The sequence below is a fragment of the Bos grunniens genome, chromosome 28 (assembly GCF_055505025.1).
Source record: "Bos grunniens cultivar Pamir isolate PY7600 chromosome 28, Bosgru_T2T1.0, whole genome shotgun sequence".
Classification (NCBI taxonomy): domain Eukaryota; kingdom Metazoa; phylum Chordata; class Mammalia; order Artiodactyla; family Bovidae; genus Bos; species Bos grunniens.
In genome coordinates, this window is record NC_141192.1 from 15,659,778 (window position 1) to 15,672,818 (window position 13,041).

Consider the following 13,041-nt stretch of genomic DNA (forward strand, 5'->3'; position numbering starts at 1 on the left):
GTAAACTAGATAATTAAATGAAAAATAAATTAAGATCCTGTGTTCATACCCCAGGTTTGGGAACTCATATCTGATGGGATAATAGCTGTGAATTTAGTGATCATGTCGATAAATTTTTGTTTTATTCAGACTTCTGTTGACAGTAAACAGCCATCTGACAACAGAGGTTAGACTTCATACAAGTTTTCATATAGTTTGGATGTTGTTTCTAATAATTTATTTGATTATACTAATAACAAAGCCAATAAAGGCACATGGTAACAAATCCAAACATTCCTGAGACAAGATTTCCAATTGAATTATTTAGCTTTGTGAAAACTTACTATACTGCTCCTACCTTTTTTTTCATTTTGCTATTGACTGATGAAATTTCTGTCGACTGGCCCCAGTCTACAGACTAGTGGTTAGAAAGGCACTTTGGATATCTCTCCTCATTTGGAGGGGAAGACGAGGATATACTAATGGAATTGAGTATAACAAAACGATCAGAGTTAAGAACTTTGCAGTCAAACTTTAAGTTCGAATCCTGGCTTTCACTGTGACCTTGGGCAAATTACTTAATCTCTCGAACCTCTGAGACTAGAGGAACTCCCAGTTGAGCCTGGGCCCAGCTGTCAATTCACAGATTTGTGGAGCTAAATAAATGGTTGTTTTTCAGGTCACTAAGTTTTGAGGGTGGTGTGTCACACAGCAAAACCTAAATGATACTGGCTGTATGAATCAGACAGATAAGGTAGGTAACACTGACCAAATCCATATAATAGCAGCATAAACTGCTGCTGGATTCAAATTAGTTCTATTTGACTCACAAACGTTAAAAGTTGGAAAACTTACACACATAAATTTTGTCATGTCACTTCTAAGAAAATCAACTTCAGAAAGTTTTGCTTAGGATATTTCTTCTGCCCTTTTCCACCAAATGAAATCTTATAAATACCAACGCTGTTTCCTTAGAATAAGCATTTCTCAATAGCCTTCAAACACAGGAAATGTAAGGTTGATCTTTGGGCTTCCCAGGAGACTCAGTGTAAAGAATCCACCTGCAATGCAGGAGACGTGGGTTTGATTCCTGGGTCATAAAAGATACCCTGGAGAAGGAAATGGCAATCCACTCCAGTATTCCTGCCTAGGAAATCCCACAGAGAGAGGAGACTGCCAGATTCTTTTTGGAGTCACAAAAGAGTTGGACATGACTTAGCAACTAAACAATAACAAGGTTCATATGTAAGTTTCAGGATCTGATAGCCTACACGGCTCAGCCTGTCTCTAAATTATCCAAATGGAAGACAAAGTCCTTTGGATTCCATTATCTATTAACAATTGCTTCTAGATGGAGGCCATCCAAGATACTATATCTTTGAGGGAACATTTCTAATGGTGAGAAATTTCAGACTTTATCCTAAAATCATCCTGTATCCCATGTGAATGAAAGTTATTTCTCTTTTTTGTTAAGGCTTGAGGATCATCTTTACCTCTTTAGACAAACAAAGGCTTAAATAATCTTTGGCAAGGTTCATGAAATTTGGTCCTGGTCCAATGTCAGCTTATTGAAATCTCTAGATGTGAAACATCAGCATAGCATGTCATGAAGAATCCTAGGACTGTGCAAGGTGTGAATCTCTTTTCCCTTCCCCCTTGCATGAACTTGAGCTGATGTCTGTGTTGTGTGTCAAATTCCTAATGACCAAGTCTGGTGTGCTGCCATCAGGGCATCACAAAGAGTCAGAGACGACTGAGCAACTGTACAACAACAAATGGCCAAGTGTATTCTATTCCTCATTTAATGGTTTTAAGGGAAACTGCTTAAGAAATTGAACACTAAAGACATCCTGCTAGAGATAAAAGACAGAGAAGGGATTGTTGTTGCTGTGGGACATGGTAGGAATATGCAGCAATCTTCTCGGTTACCATGCACAAGTAAATCTTCTGCATTCAGTGCGTCATATGAAGGTTTTGGTTTTTGAATAAAGAAGTGTGAGAAATGATATATTCAACATGTACCAAGCTATTTTCTAGTCCTCTGAGTTGATAGCAAAGGAAGGGGGTTGTGCAGGAAAAAAAAAATCATAAGAATTCTGCATCACTTCTTTGTGTAGCATAATGAAGCAGCAGTTTAGAAAAATGGGAGAGTAAGCTATTAATACAAATGTTTGGGAACAAAAGGCAAGGTGAGAATAGAAAATACAAACATAATTTAGATTCCCTATGGTTTTTAGAAATATAGACAGGTGCTACTTGAAAAGGAAGTAGTATCTCTGCTCTAGAAACTTAAATCATTTAAAAAAAAAAACCATCTTTTCTGAACATAAGTTAGAAAGTGAAGTTAATGCTCCTGTTTATTAGATGAGAAATAGGATAATTATTTACAGTGTGATTGCTAAGTAGCTTTAAAAGTTATTTGCATATTATAGGTAATATCTTTTAGGAAAATTCATTTTCCCTGCAAAAGCTGTCATGGGAATTTGAAAATAAAAATATTAAAGGCAGCACAGTTACTCTACTATCATTCCGAATAAACTGTTCTAAGCTATATATGGCTTTTAACCATTATTTAATGAAGCTTTTTAAATCCTAAGAATGCTGGCCCTTGAGTGAGGTCTCTAGTCTTTTATCTGAGAGTTATATTAATATATATGTGCCTGGGAATAATCTGTCAAAGGTGTACTCAGTCTAAAAACGATTAGCAAATCTAGTCCATATTCCTACAGCTGCCATGAAACATGACTAAATCATATTAGATTAACACAAGCTGGTATTGATAGCCCACTGGGAACATATTGATTAGGTCCCCTTTCATGGTATTTGTTATGATTTTTCTTCTCAGTTTCATTTACTGGGAAGACACAGGGGAAGGGATTTCACTGGGAACAATGACAGTGCCTGTCACAAAATGTTCTCAATGTTTCCATTTGTTACTATGGCAGTGACAAAGAGGGTTCCAAATGAAAAGGCAGACCTGCTGTGACAAAGCACAGCAGGACAACAGGAAGAAATTTTCTACTGACCTGGGAAATTAGGAAATCATACTTAGAGATTATAGAATTGTCTCCATTTCCAAGGGTACAATTGTAGTGCTTGGGCTTTTGAGGGAGAATGTGAAAAGGGCAGTTCCATCAGGGCTGGCTAGTGACACATAAGAAAAGTGCTTAAGATCTACAAACAGAACAAGGAGGTATGCTTGTAGAGGTCAGAGGTATTTGTCACTGTCACTAAACCCTTAAGATGGAACTATGAATTTAATTTATGTACATTTGGGGTAGTCATTTTAAAATTATACATCAATGATGTAGTCATGTCCCTTTTATGTGGCTAATAAGAATACATGGCACTCTGGTATTGTGATATGCAATATCACCACATGGTAGGTGAAGTCATCATTTATCTAAGAACTTAAATTTGGGACTGGAATACAGTTATGCAAATTCACAAAAGAAAGAAATGCTTTTAAGCCAGCAAAACTTGAAAGTAATAGGAGGAATATTTTAACCATCTAAAGATAAAATGTGTCAATCAGAAAGGAGGTATATTAATCAGGCAATAAAGCACAAAAAAGAAACTACATAACACACGCAAATGTTGCCACTGCCTCTCCATTCATGTTCAAGCCAAAGGAGTATGCTTTCCCAGGTACAGAGATGGAAGTAGGGGATTTTAACCAATGGATTTTTTACTTTTCAAACTAACAGACCATCTCTATTGTAAGACAGATGCATCAGCCTGGTGCTGTTAAACAGTTGGTTCATATAACTCCCTCCATTCAGATTCCACGCTGGCCAAGCAAGTTTATGATCTGTCTTTCAGTACCTCTGTAGCGCCATCAATTCCACTGCTTAGCAAGAAGTTCCCGGTTCAAACTCACGGGGGATTCCAGTCCTTTGATTCTCTTCCCTTTCTCCTCTTTCTTTTCTGCAACAATCTTACCCTAGAGTTCTCAGAATCCCATCAGATAACAAGAGCTCCTGTTCAATAAATGAAGTCATCGATGCAGACGACAGGAAAATTCTCTTCGGCAAAACCAATTATTATTAGTAAGGCTGGTCTGTGGTTCTGAGTCCTAATGATGAGAATTCCCTAAACGTTTACAGAAGCAGAACAGTTCACACTGCCTATCTCTGCTAATTTCTAGCTATGAGACTTTGGGCAAGTTACCCAACCCTTCTGTTTCTCAGCTTTATTATCAGTAAAATGGGGTTAAATATGACTTATCCAGGAGCTTTTATGAACATTAAATGAGTTGATACACGTAAAGTGCATAGGATATCGACTGGCTTGGGGCACTACGTGTCACTTATTGCTATTACTGTATTGCTTGACTTAAGTAAACAGAATGTGCTGAACTAGCCAACATTAGTATTCTTTGTTAAGTGAAGTGAACCCGCTCAGTCGCGTCCGGCTCTTTGCGACCCCGTGGACTGTATCCCGCCAGGCTCCTCTATCCATGGGATTCTCCAGGCAAGAATACTGGAGTGGGTTGCCATTTCCTTCTCCAGGGGATCTTCCCAACCCAGGGATCAAACCCGAGTCTCCCACATGGCAGGCCGATGCTTTATCCTCTGAGCCACCAGGGAACACTTATTAAAATTCTTATTAAAGAATTCAGGGAATTTAATAACTCTTATTAAAATTCAGGAAATTCTTTGTTAAAATAACATTATTTATCTCATTGCATGACTCAGTCTTTCAGGATCTGATTATCTTGTGAAGCAATGAGAGTAGGTTAAATGAAAAAATGGATACCTAATTGAGATATGCAGATGACATGATCCTTATGGCAGAAAGTGAAGAACTAAAGAACCTCTTGATGAAAGTGAAAGAGGAGAGTGAAAAAGTTGGCTTAAAGCTCAACATTCAGAAACGAAGATCATGGCATCTGTTCCCATAACTTCATGGGAAATAGATAGAAACAGTGGAAACAGTGGCTGACTTTATTTTTGGGGGATCCAAAATCACTGCAGATGGTGACTGCAGCCATGAAATTAAAAGACGCTTACTCCTTGGAAGGAAAGTTATGACCAACCTAGATAGCATATTCAAAAGCACAGACATTACTTTGCCGACAATGGTCTGTTTAGTCAAGGCTATGGTTTTTCCAGTAGTCACGTATGGATGTGAGAGTTGGACTATAAAGAAAGCTGAGTGCAGAAGAATTGATGCTTTTGAACTGTGGTATTGGAGAAGACTCTTGAGAGTCCCTTGGACTGCAAGGAGATCCAACCAGTCTATCCTAAAGGAGATCAGTCCTGGGTGTTCATTGGAAGGATTGATGTTGAAGCTAAAACTCCAATACTTTGGCCACCTGATGCGAAGAGCTGACTCATTGGAAAAGACCCTGGTGCCGGGAAAGATTGAAGGCAGGAGGAGAAGGGGACGACAGAAGATGAGATGGCTGGATGGACATGAGTTTGAGTAAACTCTAGGAGTTGGTGATGGACAGGGAGGCCTGTTGTGCTGTAATCCATGGGGTCGCAAAGAGTTGGACATGAATGAGCAACTGAACTGAACTGAATTGAGGTTTTATCAGTAAAGTTCTGCCTAGTTTCAGCCTGCCTTCCACTTTCTCTATACTGATTTCAACAATCTGTAGTGAAATCCAGGGTATGATGAAAGTGAATCAAGCGAGGAAGCTGCCAACATATTACAAAAGAGGTTGGCAAACCATAGCCTAAGGGTCTGACCCAGCCTGTGGTCTGCTTTTTTACAGTTGGAGAGAGAAGAAAGGTTTTCACAGTTTTAGAGTACTGTAAAAAATGAAAAAACAAAACAAGAAACAAGCCAGAAAACAAATGAGAAGAATATGCGATATAGCCTGTATATGGTTTGCAAAGCCTAACATATTTACTACCTGGCCCTTTAGGAAAAAAAGTTTGCAGGTCCCTGTTCCACACTCTTTCCTTTTTATTTACCTCACTGTACCCCAACCATAAGTATATACTGAGCTTGAGTAAGAAAAACAAGATAAACAGGCTGAAAATCCTCGAAGAGCCCAAGTGCTTTGATGATATAGTTTATTTATCACTCTAACCATAATACAAATGGGTACTGGCTGTTCCTACTTTCCTATCCTAAGAATGACTTTTCTCTTCCTCAGGAAGTCTACATATTCCTACCTTGTACTGGAAACATTATAGGAGGTTAGGGGTCTATGGAGAAGGCAATGGCAACCCACTCCAGTACTCTTGCCTGGGAAGTCCCATGGATGGAGGAGCCTGGTGGGCTGCAGTCCATGGCGTCACCAAGAGTCGGATGCGATTGAGCAACTTCACTTTTCACTTTCATGCATTGGAGAAGGAAATGGCAACCCACTCCAGTGTTCTTGCCTGGAGAATCCCAGGGACGGGGGAGCCTGGTGGGCTGCTGTCTATGGGGTCACACAAGAGTCGGACACTACTGAAGCAACTTAGCAGCAGCAGCAGCAGCAAGGGTCTATAATGGAATTGCTGTTGCAAGGCTAGGAAACCCAGGTCTGAGGATCAGAAGTAGTGGCTAATTAGGCCAGCATCATCATATCATCATCATTATATTTATGGTGGCCTCAGGAAGTACCAAACTAAATAGCAAAGAAAGAGAATTCTAACTGTTTTAAGTATTTTTAAATGCTTAAATAATACACACAAAAGTTATAAGTTTATAAGTTTCTGTACTAAGATTACTGGTTTAACCAATTTTTAACCAGGAAATCAATAGTGTCTCCTTAAGATATTACAGAATTTGAACCAATTCTGGATAAGGTGTTTTTAGGTTACATGGTATTAGATTTTACATGGTATTAGACCTCTGAAGCAGCATGGAATAGAAAAAACAGCTGCAAAATACTCTAATCAATGGTGAAAACTTTCAGAGCAAAGAAATAAAAGATACATGAATGACAGCAAAGTAGCACAGTATTTGTTGAATGCACATGTACTCTTTCCAAAGAACAGGGCATGGTGAATGCTACCAGTATTATGGTTAAGTTTAAGACTAGTAATGAAAAGTTTCAAAGAAGGAAACATGAAAAATTCATGCTAGTGAAATAGAATATTAAAATAAAAGAATATAAATATTTTAAACAATACTAAGTTAAAACCGTTACATAATCTCAAATAAGTTTCCCACAATTCAAATTATACTCCAAGGAAAAAAGGACAAGGGTCAGTTCCATTTACCTTTCTTTCTTTGATGTTATGAGAACTAAAGATCAGGAGGGACTCTTCTGGGCTATCATTCAGGAATCTAAAGCTTTCTAGAGATCTTAACCTAGCTTAACTACACTTAGCTAGAAGGAGTTCAGAACTTATGAATCAGATTTTACATCAACCTAAGTCAGGAAGCCAAGTGAAAAGGAAGTTGCTCAGCTGTGTCTGACCCTTTGCAACCCCATGGACTGTAGCCTGCCAGGCTCCTCTGTCCATGGGATTTTTCATGCAAGAATACTGGAGTGGAGTGTCATTTTCTTCTCCAGGGGAATCTTCCCGACCCAGGGATCAAACTGGGGTTTCCTGCATTGCAGGCAGACCCTTTACTGTCTGAGACACCAGGGAATCCCTAAGTCAGGAAGCCAAGACTCTGCCAATTTTCTTGATTTTATTTTTGACTACTCACTCCAAAAAAGACTTAGCTCTTATAAACATCCAACCATTGTTTTAGAAACAGATGATACAATCAAAGGATATAATCCAAAGACATCATTCTTAGTTATTAGCATACTATTAATATTCACAACTTGTTTTAAAGAACAACAATGTGTTAACATTTCAGCTAGAAGGGCTATGAATATACTATGTACTATACTTGATGCAGCTTGTTTACGCAATATTCTGACAGACACAATTAATCTTGTGAAAATGACTGGGCTATAGCCTAACAGTAAATTACCTTTAAGCCCAAAATATGTATTTTTCTATAGTAATATACCCTTCATAAAAATTATAGAAGCATATGGAAAAAATACCAGGAGTTAATTCTTTAAAAGAAGAAATTAAAAGTTATTAAATTAAAAAATCTTGGCCATGTGGCAAAGATAGGGTTAAAGGAAATGTTTAACTTATAAGTAAGAATCATATAAATGAGTCTGTACCTCCAACAAATGCATCTCCAGCTCCATTGGTATCAACAATTTCTGTCTGGTCTTGATCCAAGACAGCAAAAGCGGTGACTTCACTTTCTGCAATTAGAGCCAAAGCAAGGCAGAATGACTTCTCTTTGTAATACTCAATATACAAAGTAACCCAGGAAAGCTTAAAGCTCCTACATCATTCAAAGAGAGAGATGGAACACGAGGTCCATATTCTGTACACGAGCACTTGGGAACCAAGGTGAAAAGCCAGCTGTAAGCAATGTGCTTCTGGTAATTTTCAGCACACAGATGCCATGTGTTTTGTTAAGAGTTATACTGAGAGCGGTTCACATTTTTGAGGAACGATTGCAAATGGCAGCAGCACCTTTTTGGACGGAAAAAATACTTGAACAGAAGCTATGAACTAAAGGAAGTGCTTTTAAGTACTATATCATGGGTCTCTAACAAAACATCAAGCCTGGCCTACAATCCTGCCAGTGAAATCCTATTGTTCAGTCCCTTGGTCATGTCCGACTCTTTGGAACACCATGGACTACAGCCTGCTAGACTTCTCTGTCCATGGGGTTTTCCAGGCAAGAACATTGGAGTGGGTTGCCATTTTCTTCTCCAGGAGATCTTCCCGGACCAGGGATTGAACCCTCAAACCCTCATCTCTTGCAATGGTAGGCAGATTTTCTAGCACTGAGCCACCAGCAGAGCCCCGGCAGTGAAATCTTGGATATAGTTAAAGAGCTATAAATTTAGAAAATAGAAATAATGAATCTTGGGTGTTTCTGTATAGAAAATCACAATGGCACAATAAAAATATAACTACTGTTCTGAATAATACTTCATGCCAATGGCAAGGATTACTGATATTAGTTGGTTTATTACAAATAACCTAATCTGGTTACTTTTTACAAAAGAGCCACTATTTCCTCCAAACTATCAGTCAAACAACAAAAGGAAAAGCTACCTCTGCCTGGGCAGAACAAAAGGGGCAGTGCAATGAGCTCTTGTCTTACAGCAGTCTGGACTAGGGCTTGGTTGTTTTGACTACAGAGTAACCGAATACACGACTTTAATCCTGGCAGATGACAGTGGAATGACATTACCGTAGTCTCCCTTATCCACAGTTTTGCTTTTTGTGGTTTTAGTTACCAGCGGTCAGCTGAAGTCTAATGGAAAATTCCAGAAATAAACAAGTCATAAATTTTAAGTTCCATATCATTTTGAGAACTGTCCCAATTTATGCTGCCCTGGATGTGAATCATCCCTTTGTGTGATGTATGCCTCCCATATATCATTCAATAGCCCCCTCGGTTACCAGATTGACTGTCACTGTACTGCAGAGGTTATGTTTAAGTAACTCTTATTTTACTTATCAGTGGCCAAGAGTAGCGATGCTGGAGATTTGAATATGCCAAAAAGAAGCCATGAAGTGCTTCGTTTAAGTGAAAAGGTTTCTAAGATCTACAGTAAGAATGAATCTTCTATCTGTGAAATTGTGAAGAAGGAAAAAGAAAATCTATGCTAGATTTGATGTTGCACCTCGAACTACAAAAGTTACGGACATGACTGAGTGACTGATCACACCCACACCCAAAGGAAGGTTACACAGATTCAGGAACAGATCTAGACTGAAAAATATAAAAATTACTGGAGAGGCTGAGTCTGCTGATGAAGAAGTTACTGCCACATTCCTGACAGTGTTAGAACTGATTAAGGAGAAAGGATACCATAAACGCAAGTCTTCAGTGGCAATGAAACTGGGCTCTTCTGGAAGAAGATGCCCAATAGAAGCTACATTCATAACAGTGCAAAGAAGGTACCAGGGTATAAAACATGGAAGGACAGATGAACTCTGACTATGTGGCAACACTGCAGGGCATGTGATAAAGTCCAGAGTAATATGTGGAGTGTGCAGGACAAAGAACTCACTTGCTCTCAAAAACTGTCAAAAAGCAGGGGTGACAGTCGCCTCATTTATTGGATGGTTTTTTTACTCATGTTTCATCCCACAAGTGAAAAAATATTTACAAGAGGAAAGGTTGGAACTTAAAGTCCTATTAATAATGGATAATGCACCTAGTCAACCTGAACTGTTATAAACATGAAAATGCTGAAGCTAGAAGTTTACAACTTCAAATACAACTTCACTGCTTCAACCCCTTGACCAGGGCATCATTCAGTTTGTCAAGGCCACATATACCTTCCTGGTATTTGATAATATTCGATCAGCAATTGATGCAGACTCCAATCTAGACACAATGCCATACTGGAAATCATTCACTATTACGGATACAATAATATTCATCAAAGCTGCAGTGGATTAATTAAATTAGAAATTGTAAAGGCCTGCAGTCATGAGTGATTTTAAAGGCTTCCTGGGAATCAACAGAAAAGTTAGGAAAATCATTTACACAGTAAGAAGGATTTGCCAAAATGCTTGATGAAGCAGCAGAACACATAGAAAACTATGGAGAAAGAAGTGTTACTAGATGAGAAACTGTAAGAAGTTGTTGAGTCATCAACAGAGAAAGAGAAAGATTACAAAGAAGAGAGTGAAACAGAACCAGCAATTCAGATGATACCAAAATTTGCTAAAGTCTTTGAGATTACACAGACTTTAAAGGATAAAATTAGGGAACAAGATTCTTGGATGGAATGCAGTATTAAGTGTTACCCTTATTATTACTGAAGGATTCAACCACGGCAGCAAAACTTTGATATGTTAAAAAGAGACAACTTCCAATTACCACGTTCTTCTAAAAGATTTCAGTGAAACAAACACAAACAAAAACAAATACCCTTCAACTATCAAGGATCCCCAATGATGGACATCGTCTGCTGTTGACACCCAACCATTGACATCATGGCTTGATATCTTCCTTCTGATGTTATCATCAGAAGGTCAATGTTAGCTTAATAATACATCACAGTATGTGTCATTCATCTCACCTCATTTCATCACACAGGCACTGAATCATTTCCTGTCATCATAAGAGGGGTGAAGACCGTACAATAAGATAACTTTGAGAAAGAGAAAGAGACCACATTCATATAATTTTTTTGTTTTTGGTTGTGCTGTGAGGCTTATGGGATCTTATTTCTCCAACAAGGGATCTAATGTGGGTTCCCTGCAGTGGAAGCATGGAGTCCTAATCACTAGACCACCAGGCAATTCCCATACCATAATTTTTATTACAGATTATTAACTATTATATTTTATTATTAGTCATCGTTGTAAATCTCTTACTATGCCTAATTTATAAATTAAACTTTATCATAGTTACGTATGCACAGGGACAAAAAACATAGTATATATAGGGTCTGCTACTATGCAGGTTCAGGAATCCAATTTGTTGGAACATACCCCCTGCAGGTACGGGAAGCTACTGCATTTGTGATGAAATCTGGCCTTGAGGACATTTGTAAAAGACTGAATAGTGCTTTTTATTGGTGTCTGGAACTTCTCAAACCACAAATTTGCATCCTTTCTGGTGACAGATGTGGCCAAAAATCTGTAACCTTCAATCTCACCTAAGATGAACAAGGAGAGAAAAGGAGATCTTGGAAACTTAAAGGTCTTAATGAAGAACTTAAGACTTTCAAAAAGCATGTTCTGCCTGCTTTTTGCTACCTGCTACTAATGGATACTTTCAGCAAGAGATAAACAATGTTAAGATAATGAGAAAAAGATCCTCCTGGAAAGACTGATACTCCAGAAGAGGACTCATTCACTTAGTGATCCCTATGACTATAGATGCTAAGAAGACTTCATGTTAGACGTATCTATCTAAAAACTCTAAGTACTACCTTTCCACACTTTATAACACGAGACATACATGAAGTTGACAAGGTTTTGATTAATTGGAAGTTAAGGCATAAATATCCAGGATTAAATTTCCTAGGGAGTATGTAGTATAGACTGCTATACAGGCCAAAAAAAGAGATATAAGTAGAGTTTATTGGAAATAATTAGGAAAGGAAAGGGCGACAGTCTGGTTTATGGAAAGGTCTGTACCATAAATATTTATAAAGAAATCTGATTTTATTACTTCCAAGTACAAGTCCTACTATAAAGGGAATTAACAATTATAAACTAGAACGAATAGGCACTAAACAAGTAAAACGAGCTAAGTTAATGACACCATTACAATTTATAATAGGGTTACATTATGTAATAATATAACATGTCTATAAAACATTTTAGGTAATATAAGAATTAATATAAGAATTAATTACTGGATTAGAGATTTGAAAATAATTATCAATAAATGGTAAGTAAGCCACAATTAGATATAATTCCTTGATTTCCTATTTAAATAAGTTATTGATTTTTAATTGGATAAATCTTTATGAATAAAACCTAATTCACAATGGAAGAGTTTATCTGAATTATGTTCTTAAGAATCACGACTTTTGGTCTACATTAGCAAAAATTCTAAGTGAATGAAATTTTACTATACTTTTTCTGGATGTATGTGTAGATTCTTAAAATCTTTTATCCTTAGGTGTCATGTGAAGTTCAATTTCCTAAAACAAAGTAGAAATATTTTCTACTTTTTGTACTTATTAATAGAAATAAATATGTAAGAATATTAAGAATGTATAGAGCGCTGTCATAAATTGGTATAGACGTAGTCCAGGCTCTATTATCTGCTGCACCGTGTGTGCTCAGTTGCTCAGCTATGTCCAACTCTTTGCGATTCCACAGAGTATACAGCCCACCAGGCTCCTCTGTCCATGGGATTTTCTTGGCAAGAAAAATGGAGTGGGTTCCATTTCCTCCTCTAGGAGATCGTCTCGACCCAAGCATTGAACCTGCATCTCCTGCACTGGTAGGTAGATTCTTCACCACTGAGCCACCTGGGAATCTTTTATCTGCTGCATACGGAGAGCTATATTATGAGAACTCTTTTCAAAATAATAACCCCCCAAATTCCAAGACCTTGAATGGTGTTTCAAATTATTGAAAGGGGATTAAGCAATGTTCAATAATA

At 37.8% G+C, this 13,041-nt stretch overlaps 1 protein-coding gene across 12 annotated transcripts in view; it reads right to left on the reverse strand.

The window, feature by feature from the left end:
- The window catches only part of ADK (adenosine kinase), a 549,097-nt gene that overhangs the window by 23,912 nt on the left and 512,144 nt on the right, over positions 1 to 13,041 (reverse strand). For 9 of the 12 annotated variants that reach the window (XM_086381947.1, XM_086381942.1, XM_086381943.1 and 6 more), the window contains one exon: positions 8,057 to 8,143. The exons of the other annotated variants lie outside the window; for them this stretch is intronic. In XM_086381947.1, coding sequence (XP_086238073.1) covers positions 8,057 to 8,143 — 87 coding nt within the window. The remainder of the gene's footprint in view (positions 1 to 8,056; positions 8,144 to 13,041) is intronic. 12 annotated transcript variants of the gene reach the window in all.